This window comes from Penicillium robsamsonii (genome assembly GCF_028829455.1).
Source record: "Penicillium robsamsonii strain IBT 29466 chromosome Unknown utg000005l_segment0_segment0, whole genome shotgun sequence".
NCBI classification, from domain to species: Eukaryota; Fungi; Ascomycota; class Eurotiomycetes; order Eurotiales; family Aspergillaceae; genus Penicillium; species Penicillium robsamsonii.
Genome location: NW_026643223.1, coordinates 550,864 through 563,544, shown reverse-complemented (window position 1 = coordinate 563,544; position 12,681 = coordinate 550,864). Strand labels below are relative to the sequence as shown.

The 12,681-nt window shown below is 49.4% G+C and overlaps 5 protein-coding genes across 5 annotated transcripts; 1 reads left to right on the top strand and 4 right to left on the bottom strand.

The window, feature by feature from the left end:
* Nucleotides 1–342: 342 nt before the first annotated feature.
* On the top strand, nt 343–1,963 carry N7447_008249 (uncharacterized protein; the record flags this gene model as incomplete). The annotated part of the gene is made up of 3 exons (XM_057232511.1): nt 343–451; nt 501–551; nt 642–1,963. 3 exons carry the CDS (start codon nt 343–345, stop codon nt 1,961–1,963), a joined length of 1,482 nt encoding a protein of 493 aa, XP_057082053.1.
* Nucleotides 1,964–2,332: 369 nt separating this feature from the next.
* N7447_008248 (ribosomal RNA processing 1 family protein) lies at nt 2,333–3,389 on the bottom strand (the record flags this gene model as incomplete). Its single annotated transcript, XM_057232510.1, has 3 exons — nt 2,333–3,123; nt 3,185–3,292; nt 3,344–3,389. 3 exons carry the CDS (start codon nt 3,387–3,389, stop codon nt 2,333–2,335), a joined length of 945 nt encoding a protein of 314 aa, XP_057082052.1.
* A 943-nt stretch (nt 3,390–4,332) lies between these two features.
* N7447_008247 (hybrid sensor histidine kinase/response regulator) lies at nt 4,333–8,139 on the bottom strand (the record flags this gene model as incomplete). Its single annotated transcript, XM_057232509.1, has 3 exons — nt 4,333–7,614; nt 7,676–7,817; nt 7,868–8,139. 3 exons carry the CDS (start codon nt 8,137–8,139, stop codon nt 4,333–4,335), a joined length of 3,696 nt encoding a protein of 1,231 aa, XP_057082051.1.
* A 741-nt stretch (nt 8,140–8,880) lies between these two features.
* N7447_008246 (uncharacterized protein) lies at nt 8,881–10,006 on the bottom strand (the record flags this gene model as incomplete). The annotated part of the gene is made up of 3 exons (XM_057232508.1): nt 8,881–9,033; nt 9,087–9,830; nt 10,004–10,006. 3 exons carry the CDS (start codon nt 10,004–10,006, stop codon nt 8,881–8,883), a joined length of 900 nt encoding a protein of 299 aa, XP_057082050.1.
* Nucleotides 10,007–10,420: 414 nt separating this feature from the next.
* On the bottom strand, nt 10,421–12,641 carry N7447_008245 (uncharacterized protein; the record flags this gene model as incomplete). Its single annotated transcript, XM_057232507.1, has 2 exons — nt 10,421–12,380; nt 12,436–12,641. 2 exons carry the CDS (start codon nt 12,639–12,641, stop codon nt 10,421–10,423), a joined length of 2,166 nt encoding a protein of 721 aa, XP_057082049.1.
* Between the last annotated feature and the right edge of the window lie 40 nt (nt 12,642–12,681).

Here is a 12,681-nt window from a genome sequence, read left to right as displayed (position 1 = left end):
AGACGAATTTGTTTACTTAAATGTCTCTTTTATTGTGTAGATGAGATGAATGTCTCATCGGGAGTAGTGGATAGAGAACAATGTCTGGGCATTATAGTAAGCTCTAAACAGCTATTGGCTATCTATTTACACACATAAATGTCTTGGTATAGGAAACATATACTCTGTATGAGAGTATTTATATGTTTGAATGTACGGAGTAGTCATATTTTCAATGCAGGGATCACACACCCCCGGGCCCACCGGAACTCCGCGGCATAAGGGCGCTTTCATTGTTAACTTTCCCCTAGTTATATTCTTCCTATCTATCTATAATGTGCTGAATCTTCATCCTTATCCAAAATGTCATCCCCAGATGATATTTCACAGGAGCTACACATGCGGCAAGACACGCTGATTGTCGACCAGTCTGTCTCTTTGACCATCGGCGCCGACTCGCTCCTCATACTTGGTATGGACTGCTCCACACCTGGCGCGTGGGCGTATGCTCACTCATGCAGATGACCGACCGGCCAAAAAAGATCGTCGCTGCTGCGGATTATTGCAGTCTGGTAAGTTGGCCCTGGCCCTTCTGGCGATCGCGTTATCGCGGGCGCCACTGTTGAAGGAAATGGTCTGACCGAGCTGTGCGCGCATTTTAGAACCAGTAACCAACCATTCCATCTCGTTTTACAACATCCTGGGCGCCGAGGCCACTTCTTCCAATCTCGTCATTGTCTATGCACAGCCTGCTGCCAAGGACGATGTTTCCGTGACGACCGCCCAATACCCAATCTCCGAAAAAGAAAAACTAGTCGTCGAAACATGGGTACGGAAACTACTTGACATAGCATATGCCAAGGCACTGCGCGGTAAACGACTGAAGGTATTGGTCAATCCTTTTGGTGGGAAGGGGACGGCTTCGAGTTTGTACCAGCGATATGCGGCGCCGGTCTTCGCCGCGGCGAAGTGCCAGGTGGATGTACAAAACACTGAATACAAGGGTCATGCAATTGAAATTGCGCAAAATCTCGATATCGACGCCTACGATGCGGTCGTTTGTTGTTCTGGCGACGGCTTGCCCCACGAGGTGTTCAATGGATTGGGCAAGCGGCCAGATGCTCGAAAAGCGCTAGCGCAAACCGCCGTTACGCTGCTCCCGTGTGGCTCTGGAAATGGAATGACATGGAATGCTTTCGGAACTGGTAGCGTCTCGATTGCGGCGTTGGGAATCGTCAAGGGGCTGCGCACTCCGCTGGACCTAGTCTCGATCTCCCAGAAAGATTCGCGCACGCTCTCTTTCCTCTCGCAATCTTTTGGCATCGTCGCCGAGTGTGATCTGGGCACTGAGAACATCCGATGGATGGGCGCTCAGCGGTTCACATACGGTTTCCTGGTCCGTTTGATGCGGCAGACCATATGGCCTTGTGACATAGCCATCAAGGTGGAAATTGGCGACAAGGAGCGAATTAAGGAACACTACGCTGCGTGGCGTGCACGACCGCATGACTTAGATGCTGACAGCAAACGTCTCGAAATTGCTGCAGAGTCTCCAGGCCTACCAGAGCTCAACTACGGCACAGTGACCGACGAGCTGCCTGAAGGGTGGGAGGTAATTTCGGGGGAGACTATGGGCAATTTCTACGCGGGAAATATGGCCATCATGTCAAAAGACACAAATATGTTTCCTGCGACGTTGCCAGACGATGGCCTGATGGACGTGGTCACTATCGACGGAACAGTCAGTCGTGGTACAGCGCTTAATATGATGACCGAAATCCCCAGTGGTCGCTTTTTCGACATGCCAGACCTTAATCTCCGCAAAGCGTCTGCATTTCGTCTAGTTCCCCGCCAGACCGAAGGCTACATCAGTATTGATGGTGAACGGGTGCCTTTCGAAGCATTCCAAGCCGAGGTCCACCAAGGGCTGGGCACAATACTCACCAAATCGGGCCGTTTCTATGAGGCTGAAGGCCCTCGCTAAATTGTGCCTTCGATCAGCCTCTCGACAAAAGTTGCCGATGGCTACCGTCCATCCCGTCATTGTTGAGAGTCCGCCTTCTATATACCCACTGCTTGCCGGGTCTTTGCATCCACTCATGATACCCTAGCACAGAAGAGTTGTGTCGTCGATAGTTCAATTTGGACATTTGGTCCTCTGTGATCAGCCTGTACAGTAAAATCAGAATGAAACAGGAGACATGTGAATACATTTTGTAGTCCTTTACACCTGTAGGCCTAGTACCAGCTTCTTATAGAACCCGTGATAAACCGATGGATATGATCGCTAGCACGCTGTGCAATGAATTCAATATGTTCGTACAAATCCCTTTCACATACTATAACTAGAAATTTAGTCGAAGCCACCCCATTCCTCTTCACTATCATCTTCATCCTCAGCCTGTCTTGTCCGAATGCCCCACTCGAACAAGCGCTCATCCTCCAAGGCCTCAGTCGCCCTCGTCCGAACAGGCTTGTAGGCACTTTCAGCGCGCAGCTTCTCCAACGGTCTCAAAATGAGCTCCATGGGCACATCGCCCTTGATCTTCCGCTTCGGAGTCTCTTCGTCATCACCAGCAACCTCCTCAAACTCAAGAACCTTCTCCAACTCATCAATCCAGATATCAATAAGATGGTAGCGCAGCCCGTCAGGACCATGCGGCATAGGCACGTAATTTGGGTCTCCCTCATCCTTGTCCTGATCCTCATCATAGTTCAGAGGACACAAAGGACCCTCCTCGATAATGGAGATATAAGCCGCGAGATCGGGGAATTTGGCCTCCTCGTCTTCGGCACTGTCCTTCTCCTCGTCTTCAGCGGCGGTCTCAACCTCAGCCTGCTTCTTCTGCTTCTTGCCGCGACCCTTGGCTGCGTCTTCGCGCTTGCGCTTTTTCCCGTCGTCCTTCTTTGTTGAGCTCTTGTTCTTCACGAGAACCTCGAATGCCACGCCGACGTAGAAACGGATCAGCATCAGATACTTGTCAAGACGGATGCGGTCTAGTGAGTGGTAGTCTCGGCCGATGGTGATCCAGAAGGCGCGCAGGAAGCGGTGGAGAGTTGCTTGGGGGAGGGAGGGGACGAGGGAGTAGGAGAGTGCGCGGGCGAGGGCTTGTTGTGTGAGAGGTCGGTCGGAGTGGTAGAAGCCTAGGTGAAGGTTAGTTTTGATTCTATTTGTATTTAGCGAATATATAGCGGTGATGCATACAGTAGAACAGGCCCTTCCACAGTTTGAGGAGATCCACGAGAGTCAGATCGGTGCGAGACTGCACGAATTTGGTTAAAGACTCAAGAGCCTTGTCGCGGACTTTCCGGTCTAAAGAGATCAATTAGCGTTGTCGTTTTCTAAGGGAAAAAATGCTCATACCACTCGAACCGAGCTCCCTCACGAAGGGAGTTTTTTGGCCGTCCATTGGTACGGTTTATCTCAAGGATTGACAGGACTGGTGATTGGGAAGATTGGATATCAAGGTGGAGGTAGTTGTTGATCTCAGTGGTGGTATACAGAGATTACCCTGGAGGTGTATGCAATTGGGTTGGATTCAATCAAAAGTTCGAGACTATTGAACTGTCTTGATTCAAAATCCAGATCGAAGATTGCGATAAATTATTTTTTTTCCTTTGCGATAGAGTTGTTTGCATTGTTTGTCCAGGAGCTCAATATTAGTTATTAGGTAATATTATTTGTGACCTGATATTCAAGGCATAAATATCGTCCGCAGAAAGGAAAGCTTGAAAAGTAATGGATCATCATCCTGCCTCGAGTATAGACGTGTTACATATTTAACAAGCAGTTAAGCAGTTCATCAATCCAGATGTCCTTGTCTGGAGAGGTTTGAGTTTATTCAAACCATCGATTAGGGGCTAGTGGTCTATACATCTGCTTTATGCGGCCCTTCATATTTCCAAGGTGGAGAGATATGTATGGGTGACTACTTACCAAGACCAGAGAGTTATGTCTATAGTCTCCCCAGAACTGCGGATCAATGCTAATCGCCCAGTGAGCAGCGCCCAATAATCACCTGGTAAAAGTCAGTACGAATAACAGGATCTCAATGATCAACTGTTCTAGTAAAAAGGATGCTGAAAATGGCATCAAGAGTAGCCATTTTTGGCGTCCAATTTACCGCCAATGAGCGTTGTGTGTAGATATAATGGCCCTTTGAGCTGTAAGGACACAATAAAAAGACTAGATAATGCATCGAGTCTCGCCATCATCCATCATCCATCCATGCGTGATATGTGCACTCTGCATCCAAAATGCAAGGGTACGGAGAAAAAAAACCCATGATCATGAAAATGCTCTTCCACGTCTGGGTGGTAAGCCTGCCTCAAGTAAGGCTGTGATCGTCATATTTATTTCGGCGGTCTAGCTTCCCATTCATCAACGAGCCTTGATACTTCCTTGAAAGAAACAGGCTTCATAAGGAAAAGGTCCACTCCCGAGTCCCAGGCTCGGCACTCATCCAGTGAACTACTGAGTCCTGTCAAAGCGATGATTGTTGCTGGAATACAGCCATCCCTTTCTTTCTCAATTGCACGAATGGCGCGCGTTGCCTCAAATCCATCCATGACTGGCATAGACATGTCCATGAAAATAAGGTTGTATCCCTGCGGCATCCTTTCAAACGCATCGACAGCTTCTTTGCCATTCTCTGCTCTATCTAGGACCATCACTTTTCGTTTTTTCATGAAAGTCATCATGAGTTGAAGATTGATGTTGTTGTCGTCTACCACTAAGACCCGGGGCTTGCTTTCGCTCCCATATGAGGTGCTAACTTGACCTGAGTCATCAGAGGAAGGTCGAGTAGATGAAGAAGACGCAGGATCGGTGGAACCTGTAGTCCCAGACAATGTGCAAGCAGAGCTATTAGTATGCGATGTCAACGCAGAAGTGCTACGCTCCGTGATGTTGATGGTGCCACTGGGTTCTGGGGTGAGTATTTGTGGTTCAGGAGCTGGCGATCGTATATTTTCTGACAATGAGGGTTTCGAATCTTCAACGGGTAAAGACGAGACTGTAAGAGCGGGTCGCTCTGGAAGCACTAAGCCTTGCCGGAGATTCTGCGGGTTCAATGTAGAGGTTGTCGGCTTTGCATATAAACAGCTCAAAATACCGCGGGAAAGTTTTCGTGGACCGCAAGGTCGATGGAGAATTGCGAAAGAGTCAGCAAGGTGCGACCATTGTGCCCTAGCATCATCATGGTTGCTTGTCTCGCTACAAAAGATGAGTAAGCTGGGCAATGCTGTTGGGAAATTCTGCATTTCTTTTGCAGACAAATCCCGTTCATCCACAAACATGATATCAATAGGTTCATTGGCAGGTATAGGAACAAGCTGCAGCCCATACCAATCCGTGATATATCGGGCTATGGAAGCCCAGAACGGGTGCTCGGCAATACCAGACGGATCGACTCCCCAGATAGCAGCACGTTTCCTACTACAGTCGACATGTCGGAGTTGAGAAGATGGCACAAGTCTATTGTGGTCTGAATCTTCCATACGAGACATCGGTTGCGGGCTATCATCTCCCACTAGACGCTCGAGAGGAAGCGACACCTTTACAGTAGTGCCTTCGCCCTGTCGACTTCGAACATTAATTTTCCCGTTGAGAGTTTTCGCAATGCCGCGGACAATTGATAGACCGAGACCAGTGCCTGCCGATAGCGGGTCCTCTTGTGAGAACGGAGTGAACAGGTGCTTCCGAAGATATTCCTTCGAGATGCCCTTACCCGTGTCTGAGATGGTCAATGTCACCATGTCTTCGAGACCTTGACGTCGAGAGCGACCTTTAGAACGCTCAGTGGCCTCCATAGAGACGCATATCCGGCCCTTGTTGGTATACTTCAGTGCATTTCCAAGAATATTCATGATTAAGCGTCTCAGCGACCCCGGCTGGACTGTGTATATCCAGTCATTGTCAGGGATGTCAACAATGACTTCCACTTGTGGAATGGGGTCGACTTGGCTGTCACCTTTTGCTGAATTGGAAGGAGATGTTGAAGAGGAATCCGTGTGGTGATTGGTGAATATAGCTGACCTCTGCATATGGGAATGTCCCAAGCACACGCTGTCTATGACATCTTCTGCCAAGAGAGCCACGTCCGTCAAAACCAATGTATCCAGGCGCGTCAGAGATTCCTCGGAGAGTTTGGGTTTCCACGGATCTTTTCCATGCTTCAAGGCTTTCTTGTGTCTTTCCAATGACATGATTTTGCTGAAGTCTAAAACTTGGTTCATTGTATCCAAGAGGGTTCGGCCACATGCATTTATCGTATCGAGGAGGGTCTCCTGGAACTGGTCCAAGCTAGTACTTCCAAAAAACTCAGCCGCAGCCATGACACCATGCAACGGGCTGCGTAGTTCGTGGGAGATGCTGCTTATGAAATCCCCCTTCTGGCGGTCTGCAATAACTGATTCAACACGGCTATATTCAGTCATAATAGAGGATCCAAAGGCAAATACTGAACTTAGATCAACAGCAGGGCTGAAAACTCGTGTTGGTTGGGGAGTCCAACAGAAACACCCGGCGAACCACTGGGAATCTGTGGCATTCCACAGTGGGACAAACATGACTTCAGATGCGTCAGGGAAGAACTCATTCAGTTTGCTAGTCTCCGAAGCCTTGGACTTCTTCCTTTGTTTCCGAGACTCGTCGATTAATTGGTCCTCCGAAGTTGAAAATGTCCCATCGTGGTGGAACGACCAGATTTTCCCTTTGGGATATCGATGGGTCAACTGCTTTAGGAAGATATTATCAAGATTGACAGCTGGATCTGACAATGTCGAGCTTGCCTGGTATGAAAATGGGTCACCTCTGGTTGACAATGCAAGAATAGGAGCAGGATTTGTAGATCCAGTGGAGTCACAATGACCGGCTGCGACATATTCGGAGGAGTTGTCACTAACTTCCATGAACATGACACCACCAGCACCGTCCAAGTCAAGACTTTGTCGTAAGAGGTTCGCAGCACGTTGGAAAAGCCAGCGGTTGCTGCTCGAGAAATCCTCCGAGCCACTCTCGGCATATCGCGAGTTTTGCAATGATGAGGTTGGACTTGGAGGAACAGGCAGGTCATTCTGGTTGGGAATTAGGCTCAAGAGCTGTGGGTCGCCGTCTTGAGAACCATTTCCTGACCCAGATCGAGCCGAGGGAAATTTCAGTTCATTGGTTTGGGAGCTGGTTGATCGCCTGGCTCTCGAGTGAGGTGATCTCCTCGGGGACAAACTCTGTGCTGAGTGTGCCGAGCTATTTGACCGAGATGACATGCGAGCGTTGCTGGGAAAACTAGAGTTACCGTCGACAAAAAGATGGAGACCACGCGATAGCCGCGAGGCACGTCGCCCTTCTGCAGCTTGACGGCTAACCAATAAGTAGTCCATTACCAACTCTGCCACTCTCCCTAGTGTATCCTTCTCGGTGTCAGATAACCCCTGGCGGGGTTCAGAATCCAATACAAACAGACATCCCAAGTTGATACCGCCTTCACTGGTTAGAGGCGTTGCAGCATAAAAACGAGAGTGTGGCTCTTGTGCGACAAAAGGCAAGTCTCTGAATCGTTCTTCCTGTTGAAGATCGTTGACAACCATAAACGAATACACCCCATCTTGGTTGTCTGGATCAATTGCAACTGTTTCCTGTTTGAAGAAATAGGCGTCAATATATAAGAGAGTGCCAATATTTGCAAGACCGGCTTACCTGGCATATATTCCAAGTGTTTGATAATGTCGATGTCCCAGCGAAGAGTCTATCTCCTTCTCCGACGGATGACTTTGAGCTCTTAAGATTGGTGTTTCTTGTGGCTTCAGCCAATATAAACTGAGAGTCGGTGTTCAATACACTTTGGTAAAGTCAGATCATGGTCGATGCTAGAGAAGCAGAGTGATATACGTAATAAAAGCACGCTGTGCGTTCAGACGTAGAGCGGCTAGTTGTGCAAAAGAAGTCAAAGTTGTATTTGGACTTGACGGAGGGCTTTCTTCAGCGAAACTCGTTTCTGAGTCAGAGGTATCCGGTAGAAAGGGGGTCGACACTCTTGAAAAGTCTGCTATCGAGCCCACATGTTCACCAAATTGAAGAAGTGTAGTATTAAGCGCCGCTGGATTTTCGGGCTGGAAATATCGGTATACCTCGCGCGTCTGACGGTCTGCTTCGTAGTCCATAGTCTCGCCATATGGATTGTCCATAAACCCCAAATCCAAAGAGAATGTGGGGTATCAACACGAGGGGTAAGAGAACTCCCAGACGCGAAAGAAAATTGGGGTTATGATAGGGTTCTCCACGTACGTCACTGCTCGTGACGATCTGCATGTGACGATCGCGGGTGGTTCATTGGTAGAGAGATCTCGCTAAAAAAATAAGTGGGACTTTGGATAGGCAGAGCTACCTTGAAATGCTTGTGATTTAGAGGACGATGGCTGGTTTTATCGGTCTTCAAATGCTGTGTGGTTCTGTAACCGCGTTTCGGGAATTGAGCAAGTATCTCGGGTATAGTATTCAACACATACCTATTTACCTACCTGGCCAAGTTAGCTTTACACAAGAGTATAGCACAACGATCTTGGAAGAATGGAGACATTGCATGTTCATAACTAGATGAAGTAATTAGATGCACAAAATTCTACAAGCAAGCGCGATGATACGGACTGAGAGCCAGTTTGCTTTCATCGAGTATGAATATCCCCACACGAAAGATCATGGCACAGTGAAGAGATGAGCGCAAGAACAGTATCTGTCAGATTGTAACTGGAAGCGAAAAGTAAAAGAACAGACTCGGGGTATTATGCAAAAAGAGATCAGATGACAGAAACGCCAGAACGCTTGAGGCCCAAATGGAGAGAGATAAAAGAGTGATGCTGGTGGTGAGCTACAGTGAAGCTCAAAAAGCTCCGTAACAAGCCCTCCTAGGATCGGTGTCCAAGGCATTGATCGTCAACGGGGGAAACGACTAAAGCATTGACAACATGGCCAGTCTTCCACCCCTGATCAACGAGCGATGCACGTTCATTCAGCAAGTGACCCAGGTAAGCAATTCGCACGCGCCTATCATCCTCGAGCTAACAACAGATTAGCACAAAACGAAGGGAACAGATCAATAACAAAAACCAACCTTAGCTTCCTGATGCACCTTCCTCGCCAAAAGTCCCACGGTCTGACCCTTACCAATAGAAATCACGATATCAGGACCTCCACGATCACTCAAACGAGCCAAAACACGGATCAAATCCCGCTCACTCGTCTTCCCCTTCTCATCACGGCGACGTTCAACATCCTGAGAAATCAGCTCGTCCGCGGAAGCATCATCTGCATCGAGCTTATCATCCGACAGCGTCCCAGTATCCGGCTCCTCCTCATATCTAGCAGGACCACCAGCTTCACTAGCCGTCCGCGAAGACGAAGGAACCATGTTCTCCGGATCACTAACAACACATTGCGGAACCCTGTAGAGCACGCCCTGCTCATCATAACAACCCTCACAAAGATCTCCGGTTGGAATAGTAATCCCCGCAGCATCAATAATACTCTGCGCAGTAACCAAATCGCCGCTGCGAATCAGCGATATCACCGTCGAAACAGCAGCCCAGATCTCCGGCCTGCCGGTAACGCGCGTCTCGAAGAACTCGGTGCGCTCGCGGTCCAGCTGCGCGCGCGTCCATGTTTGTCGCTTGCTGCGCCACACATGGTTTCGCACTGGCTGGTTGTAGTGTTCGTTGAGGGGGAGGTCTGGGGCGCGCCGGCTTCGTTGCCCTGGCTGAGTGGAGCGGTCGCTGGTATCCCTCGTAGCTGTTATATGTGAGATGCGTTCTTGGTGTTGATTGTCGACATTACGCGACAGCACAGATGCGCAGCAGCCCTGTGTGAAGAGGGGGTTGTTAGTTGTGATTATGGGGCCATTGCGGGTTTTGGTGGTATGGAGATGAGATCCGGGGGTTTAAGTCGTGTGACAGTGCCAAGCAATGTGACCAGTCTTAATGACGATGATATATATATAGGTTCTGGGGGTTCTGGGGGTTCTTAGGTTCTTACCATCTTGCTAGTAATCAAGGAGCTCCATATGAGGAGGGGAAATAGTTTGGGAGGGGCCCCGGGGGTTGCGTGGAGTGGTGGCGATCTCAACTAAAGTGACTAGATCGTTCGTTAAGGCCGAGCACAGACCTAGCAAGGGACGAGGCAAAATGTAAAAGGCAGCCAAAGGATAAAGGAAATGGAAATGAAAATGAAAATGAAACAGAAACAGAAACAGAAACAGACACAGAAACATACAGAAACAAGGGTAACATTCCACAATTTCTCCCATTTGATCTACTGCCAACTGGGACGACTCCCAACAGTCACACAATGATCTACAAGGCATAATTGCTTAATTCATACAGAGTACAGAGCTATCACTAAAAAAAATAATACACGAATTGTCATTGAATTAGACAAACAAGTGGCTCAATTCTAGTTATCTTCATCGTCACTTCCAAAGATAGCTTTGAAAACAGCATCACCGGGCCGTTCTGCCTCCAGAGCATCATTGCGCTCAGGTTCAACGACGACCGGTGGGGTCGCGCTAGCAGGCTGACCACTTGCAGATGTATCAAGGCCATCGGCTGTAGGTAGGTAACCTAACGAGTCTATGAGAAGTTGGTTCATGATATCTTGTGACACTAATTGCTTTGGGCCAGTATCAGCTTGGAATCCAGCGGACTGGAACCGCGTGCCGGGCCCGGAACTGGTAGCTCCAGGTCGTTCGCCGGGGTCAAGTTGCACATTCTCTGGTGGTTTGACGTTGAATCGCTTGCATAGAAGGCGAGTTGGGTAAAAGGGGATTGTGCTTCGGGTCATTGGGCCGAACATGCCAATTTTGGCAGCTGCTACTGCAGGATCGTCTGGCTTTTCAGTGGGTCTGCTGAGTCCAGATTCTGCTGAATCAGGGGCGTCCGAGACAATCTTGGGCGCGGTGGACGAGGAGGTAAATCGGGATGCCATAACTCCAGACATGGGTTTGAAGACCTCTGCAGCTCGGCTAAATTCTTGCATCTCTATGACCCATTCATCGGTGCTGGACCCTTCCACCCGCTCTGGGAGGGTTGAGCGAGTCCCGGCACTAACTTCGAGGAATATTTGGTAGCGTGCACGCTTTTTCTCGTCTTCTTGGTAAGGCATCCACCCACTAACGGCCCGAGCTAGAGCTTGGGCGGCAATCTGTTTGTCCAGTTTTGGCACAAGGTCCCAAAGATCCTTGCGTTTTTGTGATTCAGGGATTTTGTATCCTTCGGGTGCTTTTTCTCCTAAAGCCGGAGGTAAGTTGGCGTTGCCGGTAAGTCTGGCAATCTTCGCTCGACCCTCGGGGGTCATATAATCAAAGATGGACTTTCCGGGTAGTTGAGCTTCGCCCAGAAGAGCTGCTCTAGCCGTAGGATTAAGCGATGAGGCTTTTGCGGCGTCGGCTGTAGAGACATAATTTGATTGGTCCCGTTTTTCTGACGAGATTTCTTTGGCCGATTTCCAGTCCTCGGGTATCACAGGAGGATCGTATGTCTTGTCTGAAATCGACAGTCCCGTGATGCCATCGGCAAGAATGAATCCATCTAGGGGTAGGCGCCCGTCGCGGCACTTTCTGAAGCCTCCAGTGCCGCGTGATGCGGCCACCTTCTTCGATATGAACACGGGCTTTAAATTCAAGAGTGGGTTGGCTGACGCGATTGTGGGTTCTGGCTTGGCCTTTTTCTTTTTCTTCTTATCCCCTCCAATTGTCTTGTTGTATGAGATTTGTGGACCTAGGGAATAAGGATCCTCATCGTCCGACCCAGTGTCATTGAGAGGGCCAACCCCGAGTCCTCCCCGCCGTGAACCGTTCGGCTTTGGGGGCTGAGATTTCCCTTGAATTGCCAATCGCCCCCCAAAGAATGAATCCGATTCCTCGCCATCTGGGACAGGCTGCAAAGCATTATGGGACTCTAGGCGCGATTCGCCCTCAAACCCAAGACCTTTGCGGTCGGTCTTGCGAATGAAGGCAACCATTGGTGGGTTTTCAGGCGCAAAAAGATAGGTTTCCCCCGCATCGCCACCTGGAGCAGAGGTTTCATCCAGGTTAGCTTTGCGTCGCACCTTAGGCCCGATCCCTTGACCTTCGCGCCAGCCCATCTTTTTCAAGAGCTTGACTCCCATGGTTTCTCCGCCGGTTTTCAATATATCCATGAGTCCTGCTCTGCGTGTAGCATCTAGCTCGGTAGACCCGAAACCGGCGAATTCATCGGCGGTCTGTAGTTGTCTGGCTTCTTCCTGTTCTCGCAAGTCATCCGCGTCCATGAAATCCTCAGGTCGTTTCTGTTCAGCCTTCTGGGCACGGTTTTGGCGCGATGAGACAAAGGTCGCAGGGGTCCATCCTTCTTTCGAGCCGACGGAGTTGAAGTATCTAGAAGGCGTCAGCTGTTGTCCTTCCAAGGGTTATTGGTCTAGAGGCTACCCACCCCGCGCTGAATCCACCGGTAAAAGCTCCATGAAGACGTTTGCTCCCATGTTCATCCCTCACTTCTTGCTTCCATATTGGCACAAATGAGCCATCATCACGAACCCCCTCTTCAAGTGGTGGTAACGGGGTTCCATAGAAGGCGTATGGAGATTGCTCTGCTTGAAGATCGGCCTCGAGCGCCGCGCGAGTACGTTTTAGGGCCATGATTTTAGGATGGGACAGTCACCCATGGGGAGATATTGAT